Genomic DNA, 9,382 nt, shown 5'->3' with positions numbered 1-9,382 from the left:
GAAGGACATTATGCAAAGTACTTGACCAGTGCTCCTTGAAACTGTCAAGTTCTTAAAAAATAACAAAAGTCTGATAAACAGTCACAGACAAGAAGGGCCTAATAAGACATGACAATTAAATGTAGTGTGGTATCCTAAAGGGTATCCTGCACCAGAAAAAAAGGACATTTGGTTGAAACAGGGAAACTCTGAATAGCATGGTTTCAGTCACTCCAAAGGGATCTTAGAATGTCTTATTTTGCTAGTTGAAAGAGCAATTATGGAAGTCATAAACTTGAGCATTTAGGTCTCTCTGCTATTTGATATCAATATAATCATTAAACATAGCATTGCTTGGGATTTCATTGTCCCATTCCTATAACATTGGGTTAATAAAATGTGATATACTCATTTTGCATTGTTAGGAGATCCCAATGAATTAATGTAAAATACTTTGGAAAGCATATAAAGTACAAAGTACAATGTGGTGGCTTCAGTTAGTTCTTCTCATTCTGAAACCAGAACTTCAGGGGTCCAGCTTTAGATACTGTTTCCTCTTTACATATAAGAGATTAGAAAATTCTGAGCTAAAGGTTTGCTTATAAGGAAAAAAATTAGCCAATTGTTCATTGTTGATACCAGGGAAAAGCTTTATTATGTAACAGCATGGTAATAATAATAGCTGAGGTTTATTGAGTACTTCCTCTGTGCCAACAGACCATTTAAAGCACTTATCTAATCCTCATTAACACCATCATAAGATAAGTACCATCCTTATTCCAACTTTAGAGCAAGGAAAAAACTAAGACACAAAGAAGTAAAGTAACTTGCTCAAGGTCATACAGCTACCACAGTGACTGCTTTCCAGCAGTGGTGTTTGGTAAATATGAAGGTACAAGGGTCTGTCAAGGTTAGGAAGAGGTTAAGAATATCAGTGACAGCACTCCAAGGAATCTTGGCATGTCAGATAAAGATTTATTACTCAGAAAAGTTAAGTCAGCTGCTCCTTAGGGATCAGTTGTTTTATTCCTGGAAAATCTTTTCCATTTTGCTGCAAATCTATATCTGACCTGCTGAGGAAATCGTTCAGTGAAATGAATCCAAAAAGCAGAGAAAATGCTTCATTACTTTAAATAGAAGCCCTAGGCCCATTATATCCTCTATATTCCAGAATTGTCCTGTCTTGGAATTTGCTAATGCTTCCAACTTTGTCATTCGAAGCTCAGGAGTGTGATCTTATATGCCCTTGCTGGTATCCTTGTCTATAGCAGAATATCTGTTTTGAACTATGCATTACAAAAGTTAAAAACATAAGACCCTATCCATGTATTTGATTATTATTATTCAATCAGTGTGATGATGTGTTTGTGACACTGTCTTTATCATCTTTCAGACCCTTTCGTGGGTCAAATGGAATAAAGACCTCTTGAATCCAGTTGCACTGAATCTTTGTTTTTCTGTTCAAATAAAGAAACCAGACAAAAGCATTAGTCTTCTTTGCTCTCCTTCCTGAGATTTAAGAAGGAAAAGAAATCACCTGTACATGTCGTTGGAAACCTGGGCTGGTCCTCATTCTTTTTGTACTTGCTTCATCATGTATAGATCTGGCTTCTTGCTAGTAAGATTGTTGAAATTAAAAGCTCAGCTTCTATTTTTTGTTGTTGTATTAGCTAGCTCTGTCTTTCTCAAATGTTCTTGGTATCTCCCAGTAGACAGAGCCTTCCAGTACTGATTAATTGATATATGACCTAGCTTGGGTACAATCAGGTATATTCTGTTACTTGTAATTTATCATGAAGAGGTGTATGTTCACATTTCTTTATTTCAGTATATCAGAAATCCTTTCAGTTTCATTCTCTCATTTTGTGAGCAAGGTTAGTTTCTTGTCTGAATTTGAAGTTCTCAATTCTAAAATGTATGTTTCTTGCTGTAGTACAAGTCTCCATTATGAGATGGTTGGTTAGAAAAGAAATCAAGAGAACTCAGTCCAGAATAGGCTTTACCACTTGTTAATGGAGAGACATTGTACCAGTTATCCTGTCTGTACCTCACTTTCTTCAGTAGAAGAATGGAAACAATTAAACCTCCTTCACAGAGTTTTAATCAAATCAAATGATATAATGTAAATGGAAACATTTTGATGTTGTGTAGTGTTGGGGTCAGGCAGCTCTCGGTGGCCTTTATGAAGGAAAATCTAAGCTAGAAGCTCAATTGGAGTTAAGAATAGATGTTTTAGAGTTAGACTGATCTGGCTTTAACTTTTGGCTCTGCTCTTTATTAACCTTTTGTCTCTGGCAGGTCTCTTGCCCAAACACTTTCTCTTTTAATAGAAATAAAAATTCCTCATGGGATCTGTATGAGGATTAAATAATCTGATATATGGGACAGTGTGTGAACATAGTTAATATTCAATAAGTGGTATTTTGGATGATGGTTGTGATGGTGATTATAATAAAGTTCTAGAGTTTGGCTCAGTATTTCTTAAACTAAGAAGACATAACTGTGCGAACACAGTCATGAAAACAGCCAGCAATTTCAGTCTCTAAACCTTTGCCCCCTAAAATCACTTCTTCCTAGCTATATATATATTTTTTGTAAGAGCCCTTAGAGAAGCAATTCTCTGTCATTTCTCTAAATTGAGCAGCATTACCTCCCCACTTCTGGCAGAGCCTGCTAATGAGACTTCTCTCTACTTCTGAACACCCCCAGGGAAATTTGATTAAAAGATTTTGTTTATCCAGGAAAGTGGGTGATTACATTAAAGCTTTGCCTCATGACCATTTCCAGGCTGCTGCTTCTGAGGATGAAAGGGTGGCAAATGAGATGAGGAATAAAAGAAAGGAACCCTTTTTGTGTTTTATCACAAGGAAAACTTTAGTAAAGCTGAAGGCCTTGTAAATCAGTCTCCTCCCATTCTCCTCTCCTGTTTCCTCTGGAGCCAAACTGATCAGGTCTTGTCTGAAGCACAGCATTTCCCCTGCCCACGTGAGGAGCCTTCTTTCTAGCATTATGGTCCCTTTGACACTCTGCAAAATTACAGACACCCAGCTTCCCATTCCTTTGGGAATCCCTAAATAATTCTTTAAACTAGAGCCTCATGGGAACAACCCAACACCCCACAGTGGCATATCAGGCCCTAAAATGCCTGTGGCATATCAGGCCCTAAAATGCCTGTGGCATAACAACAATATCTGGGAGAGCTGGCTGTTTGGGGATGTAACAAGCTGTAGCACTATCAAGATGATGCACAAATCATACCAGCATCCAATATGAATTCCCACTGTTACCAGAGAAGCAACTTATCTCTGCTCTAAAATCAGTGTCTTGCCCGCCCCTCTTCCCAGCAGTTAACTTTAAGAGAAAGAATCTGAAAGGTTCAAGTTTTTAGAAGAGTCAAGTTAAGGTCAGTCTTAATTTAGCAGAAGGCCGTGCAGAAGGATGCCAGGGGATTCCCACTGTAATGCTCAGGTTACCTTTTTGAAATATAGCACCATTGATGACAGCTCTCATTGAAGGTTGGACAGTGTGGATTCTTAGCCTCTATTCCACTTTTTCTTCTCAGATAATGCCAGTGCATGAAAAAAATGGTTATAGGGTACAGATTCAAGGAAAAATACTTCCCCATTCAACATTGGGATTCTCAAGCAGTGTGTCTAGTTTGAGAACTGACCCTTCAGAGCTTCAGTGAAGAGAAGTAAAATGTTCCATCTAGTGGTCAAAGAAGGAAAAGTTGAAATGAGAAGGTTCCAGGATGAGGTTTATTAGGCATAGTGATGGGACAGTGGCCTCTCAGCAGGTATCATCTCCAGAACATGATAGAACCTGGTCTTTGTGGTGTTGGTCCTTTCTGAATATGCCTGCACTATAGAAGGACTCTGGGACACCCTCCCTGCTAAGCCACTCAGCACATAGGGCACCAATCATGTTTTGGCAGATTGTAAAATGTCTCTTTTCAGGGAGGCCTTCCCTCTCATGTCCCCACCCTCATGGAGGAAGAAGTGAATCCAATCATTCATGCCTCTGATTGTTTATCTGGTACCTGAATTTGTGAATATATGAATTTGAGAAGAGTAGGGTAAATATGAATTTTAAAGGGATGGAGGATCATTCTAGTTAAAGATTGAAAACATCCAATAAGTTAATCGGGGGAAAAGATAAAGTGCTCTTTGTGTTTCCAGTAACTGCACCCTCTATACTCTTGCCATCAGTAAACGTTGACCAAACTGCCTTCCAGAAATGTCTAGGTACAGGTAATATCTAGTTGTCTCAGTACTCACAGTGATATGAAGTCTTCCTGATAATAATCTTCCAACGACCTCCCAGCATGCTCAGCCAAAGGGCCCACTGTTGTTAACTCTTCTTTACTACTTCTTCTTCCCCACCCCCAGTTTTGAAGAACCATAAAATAACACAATTCACATTTTCTGCCACTGCAGACCATGACCAGAGCCTGCTGTCCAGACAGTAATCAGGGTATCCCCTTGATCGAAGCCTCCCTCCACCACACCTTTGTGTGCTGCCAGTGCCCCTGTCCCACCTGCAGTTTGTACCACCCTCTGCCCTCTGTCTAGGAAGAAGACACAAAGAGCCTGGCCATTTCTACATCAGCCCTTTATTGGTCTCATTCCGCAGGCTGGCCCTGGGCCCTTCACACTTCTCAGACACCACCCATAAGGATTTAGGAAGGTGCCATCATTCTGTGAAGGCCCAAAGCCTGCCCAGTCTTAGAGCCCCAAGTTGGTCTCCAGAGGGTTGAGAGAGGAAAAGGAAAGAGGCAGATGGGAGAGGCAGGGCTCTTCAATGAAGGGGTGTCATGGAGGGAAGGCTTCGGTCCAGCAGTGGCTCCCAAGGGGACACTGCATCCTGGGGAAGAATACTCAGGGACTGGACAGAGCAGGAGATCGTGTGCAGAGCAGCTCCCGTCTATATGGCAACTTTGAGGAGGCGCTTGATGTCCGGCTCGATGTTGATGGTGGGGAAGGTCCGGCTGTAGCGTCGGAAGGGCTCCCCCTCCGGCCCTATGAGGAACTTCTCAAAGTTCCAGGACACATCTGAGCGACGCACTGGACTCCAAATGATGAACTTGGGATCGGTCATGAGGGAAAAAGGGTCATCATGCGGGTAGGGCAGCTTGTCCTTCAGGTAGGCGAAGACGGGATGCTCGTTCTGCCCATTCACCTCACACTTTTGGAGAAGAGTAAAGGTGGGCTGGTATCCACCCCCTGGGCGGACATACTTGAGACTGTTCAGGATCTCCTCATTCTGACAGTTCTCCTGGGGGAGGAAGGGGAGGAAGAAGACAGAGCGTGGAAAAGGGTCAGGAAATGAAGGTTCCACAGCATGCGAATCTTTCACCCTCCTACACTCCCTTCCCAGGATCCTTTTTCCCTAGATGGGTGTCCTTCATTTGCTCTGCCCTTCTCTAGGCTCGGTTTTTTTTCCCCTCTCCTAGCTATTGTTGATGGTGTGCTAGGCCATTTCTGAAAGTTCTTGGTGTTCCTAGCTTGGCTGTTCTTATACTTAAAAATTTAGTATGTTTGAATCATTTCTTCTGACTCCAATGATCCTGAGCAGTGTTTTTTAAAGCTTCAAATGACCTTGAGTTCCAGGCAGACAAAGAAAAGAAAGGGAGGCTCAGGTCATACTGCCCAGAACCTGTCGGTCTACTTACCTCCCTGCCTTCCTGTCTACACATGCACACACATGCTCCGCACTCCCTACCCCCACTCTCCCTTTCTTCTGCCCTGGTTGTGCCTCCCTTGTTTCTGATTACACATTGAGTACAGCCTTTGCCTCTGCTCTGCTCAGCTCCTCAAAGTAAAGCGAAAGTGAGGCCCAGGGGACTGGGACTTAGAGCGTCTAGCTTTCCTCCTGCCTTGTCCTAGAACTGAAGTGCAAATAGGACAACACTTTGGGGAAGAAAGACCCCAACCAAGAAAATGTAGTTTTCAGATGCCATAAAGGCAAAGCAAGTTAGAGACCGCAATGAATGTAGTCTAAATGGAACTACTTAGTGACCATCAGGAATGACTCAAATAGGATAGAGGGTTGAGGGATCTAGGATAAGTGTGTGGAGGGTGGGCAGTAAAGGAAACAATGCTTGAGTTAAAGATTGTGAATATGTAATAACTTTTTCACTTGTAGGCTCACTGTTCTCGGCTACGAAGGCTTTAGCTCAGAAACTGTTACCTATCTTTCCCTTCCCGCTGCCACCCCAGTCCTGTTCCCAATCAGCTTTTCTCACCCGGACAACTCAAAAAGGCTGGTGAGATCCCTTATTTTCCACCCCTTCCTCCCCAGTCTGAGAGTCAGAGGTCTCCCTCTGGGAAAAAGTCCCCACCTCTGATCTACCAGTTCCTGCAAGTGCAGTCAGTTCCCAGCCATCATAGCATTCAGGAGCCTGCTGACTCTATTAGATTTCTAATCTCTTAATGCAAATGGCTGGCTGGCTTCTAGGTTGTGGTCCCTCTGGTGACTAGCTAGGCGGAAGTAACAGGGTAAGCCTGGGGTACCTCTAGGGCAGGAGGTTGTACCCATTCTGTCTCTCCTGCCTGGTAAAGGCTGGAAAGTGAACTGGGAGGGAAGGAACAGTGAGAGCAGTAATGGTTGGACTCTGGTTTGTCAGTCAGTGATCCTTCAGCCTTCCTGCTTACATCTTGGTTAATTCTACATGGCCTTTTTATGCCATTGCGAATCGAACTTAGGGGATTATAATTAGAGTGTTTGCTTGGGGACATTCTGCCTGCTTATACAATTAAAATCACAAGTAGAAATAGAAGAATCCCTAAGAGATAACTTAAGGTGTGCAAGCTGAAGATTCATAACAACTCGACCTGTTATTCAGAGACAGGTGTGTGTGGTGCCCAGAGGGGACACACATGCAAGTTACAAATCTTTCCCTTTCGTCATATTCACTTTCCACTGACTGATTTAAACAATCTTCAATCCAAGTAATAAATTGCTTACATTTGCATAATGCTTTATATTTTTCTAGTTACCTTTTTATATCTCACCCCATGAATCTTACAATAATCCTGTGAGCTAAGTGGTATTATCTCCAATTTACACATGAGGAAACTAAAACAAAAATCAAGTGTCTCTTCCAAGGACACAGAGCCATTAAAGAGCAGAACTTGAGTGAGTCCAATTCTAGTTTGATTCTTGACCTTCTGGTTCCTCCATTCATTCATTCAACAAATATTTAATGAGTACCTTCAGTACCCTAGGCAGTGAGGACACAGTGGAGAGAAAAATAGACCTGGAACCAGCCTTCATGGACGACAGTGGGAAGACAGTAAATAATAAACACCCACCCCAGTGTTTAGTCTCAGAGCATGTCTACTGCCCCTGGGTATTCACATGCTCCCAAAGACCTGGGTTGAAGAACATGCCCACAATTCTTGACACTCAAACACGCAAAGTCATTCACCCCCTTCCCTTATCCTACTCAAGCTTCATCAACCCAGTTCCTTGGGCACAACACAAGGGACACCTCACCTGATGTCCAAATTGGTTGCAAGGGAAACCAAGAACCACCAGGCGCCTGGGAAAGCGGCATTGCAGGTCGTTGAGTTGGGTGAAGTCCCGGGTGGTAGTGCCTCAGAGAGAGGCCACATTCTCAATGAGCACTGCCCTGCCTCGGAAGGTGTTGAAATCTACCTTCTCGCCATCCAGGCTGATGGCACTAAGGTCATAGAAAGACTTGGCGATGTAGGCCATGGTGAAGCGCAGAGTGAGTCTTGCAGAGTGCTGTGCACCCACTTATGGGTCTCTCAAGGGAGTGGGGAGGAAGGAGGAACTAGGAAGGACAGAAGATCTCACAATGGGCCTTTGCGTTCTCAGGATGACTTAGCAAAAGCAGGGACTCACCTGTATGTGTTGTTTGAACAAGGTGATTGCTCCTCCTACTTACAGTCGCCTCCCTGCCCCACCCTGCTGGCAACCTGGAGAGGACCAATTTGATAGCTATGAGCAGATGTAAATAATTCACTACTTGCAGGAAACCAGAGACCTAAAGGTCGCATAGGGAGGAAAAAAGGGAGGGAAACATACAAGATTGACTCCTGCTTTCCCCAGCAAGTTATTTTCACTTGGCACAGACATTTATTGAATGCATTTATGGAGTGCCAGTCTGAATTGTGCAGAGAGGTGAGTCTGCTGAGATCTGAAAGATGAGGAAGAGAATTGGGGAGTGTGCCCACCTGACTCAGATGACCCCTGAAATATACATATTACTCTTCACCTATTTCTATTTGGCTATTACCTTCCAGAAGCACAAAATCCAAGGTAACCTTGGGAGGAGTTTGTGTCATTTCCTAGAAAAAATGACTTTCAGTGCCTCAGCTTGCACCAGCCAAAAGAGATGAAGACTTTCAGTGAGTGGTAGTCCCTGTCCTGCCTTGTCCCTGCCTTGCACCATCTCCTGTGTTATAGCCTCCACCTCTACTTCACCCCCAGTCATGAGGATGGAGTGGTTGCTAGGATAACAGTGAGAAGGAATCACAGAACAGGTGGGTAAACTGCATCCCTTCTTTCCCAAAAGGTTCAATCCCCAAGAGTTGTTTGTTTTTTCCCCCTTGGAGGTGTGTGTGTGTGTGTGTGTGTGTGTGTGTGTGTGTGTGTGCTGTACTGACCCTCTCCCCACAGAAGAGTGCATCGAGGCTGGGCATGGTGGTGAATACTTGTAATCCCAGTAGCTCGGGAGGCTGAGGCAGGAGGTTCACAAGTTCAAGCCCACCTAAGCAAAAACGAGTTGCTAAGCAACTCAGTGAGACCCTGTCTCTAAATAAAATACAAAATAGGGCTGGGGATGTAGCTCAGTGATTGAGTGCCTCCAAGTTCAATCCCCGGTACCCATCCCCACCAAAAAAGAGTGCATCAAAGCACGGCTACTGTCGTTCTTGATCCAAGTGGGCTGTCCAGATGTCAATACCAGTCACACAGCCTGGCATCTTGGGAATTGCTAAGGGCTATCAGGGGAGTCCCCCCCAAATAAAAAGCCCACAGAAACTAAACAGACCTTAAAGCAACTTCATTCTTTGATGTACCCACCAACCAAATAAATCACTTTTAAAAAATGCCTTGGTTTCTCTATCAGTAAGACTGGCTTTCCCTGGCTTTGGGATTTTAGTGTGAAATTTCAGTAAGAAGGCAGATGTTTTCCTGGAGAGTGTTTCCACAGGTACACACCCATTGGGAGCTGCCTCTTAGAACAAAGAGTAAGCAAGACTGGGGAGCAGCTGGTCTTGAGAGTGATTTGTTGAGATGGAGGAACTACTCACCAGGGAGTGCCTAGCTTTTCTGCGTTGCGGCGTGTTCATGGCTGTTTAAGTGCACAGGAACCCCATATCTCATCTGGCTGCTCACTAAAAGCAAACTTCCATGATCTAAGTGGGAATGGAAT

General features: G+C 43.6%; 1 protein-coding gene across 2 annotated transcripts; it reads right to left on the bottom strand.

Moving 5' to 3' along the window:
• Window positions 1–4,590: 4,590 nt before the first annotated feature.
• On the bottom strand, window positions 4,591–9,380 carry Gpx2 (glutathione peroxidase 2). Of its 2 annotated transcripts, none has more exons than XM_026385126.2 (3): window positions 9,261–9,380; window positions 7,477–7,922; window positions 4,591–5,253 (listed from the first exon to the last, which is right to left on the bottom strand). In XM_026385126.2, exons 2-3 carry the CDS (start codon window positions 7,696–7,698, stop codon window positions 4,903–4,905), a joined length of 573 nt encoding a protein of 190 aa, XP_026240911.1. In that variant the 5' UTR covers window positions 7,699–7,922; window positions 9,261–9,380; the 3' UTR covers window positions 4,591–4,902. The 2 variants fall into 2 exon arrangements, with proteins under 2 accessions (XP_026240911.1, XP_026240912.1); XM_026385127.2 differs by having other exon boundaries at window positions 7,477–7,848.
• Between the last annotated feature and the right edge of the window lie 2 nt (window positions 9,381–9,382).

Source organism: Urocitellus parryii, chromosome 6, assembly GCF_045843805.1.
Source record: "Urocitellus parryii isolate mUroPar1 chromosome 6, mUroPar1.hap1, whole genome shotgun sequence".
Taxonomy (NCBI): Eukaryota; Metazoa; Chordata; class Mammalia; order Rodentia; family Sciuridae; genus Urocitellus; species Urocitellus parryii.
The sequence above is the reverse complement of the archived record's forward strand: the minus strand, read 5'-3'. Positions and strand labels throughout refer to the sequence as shown.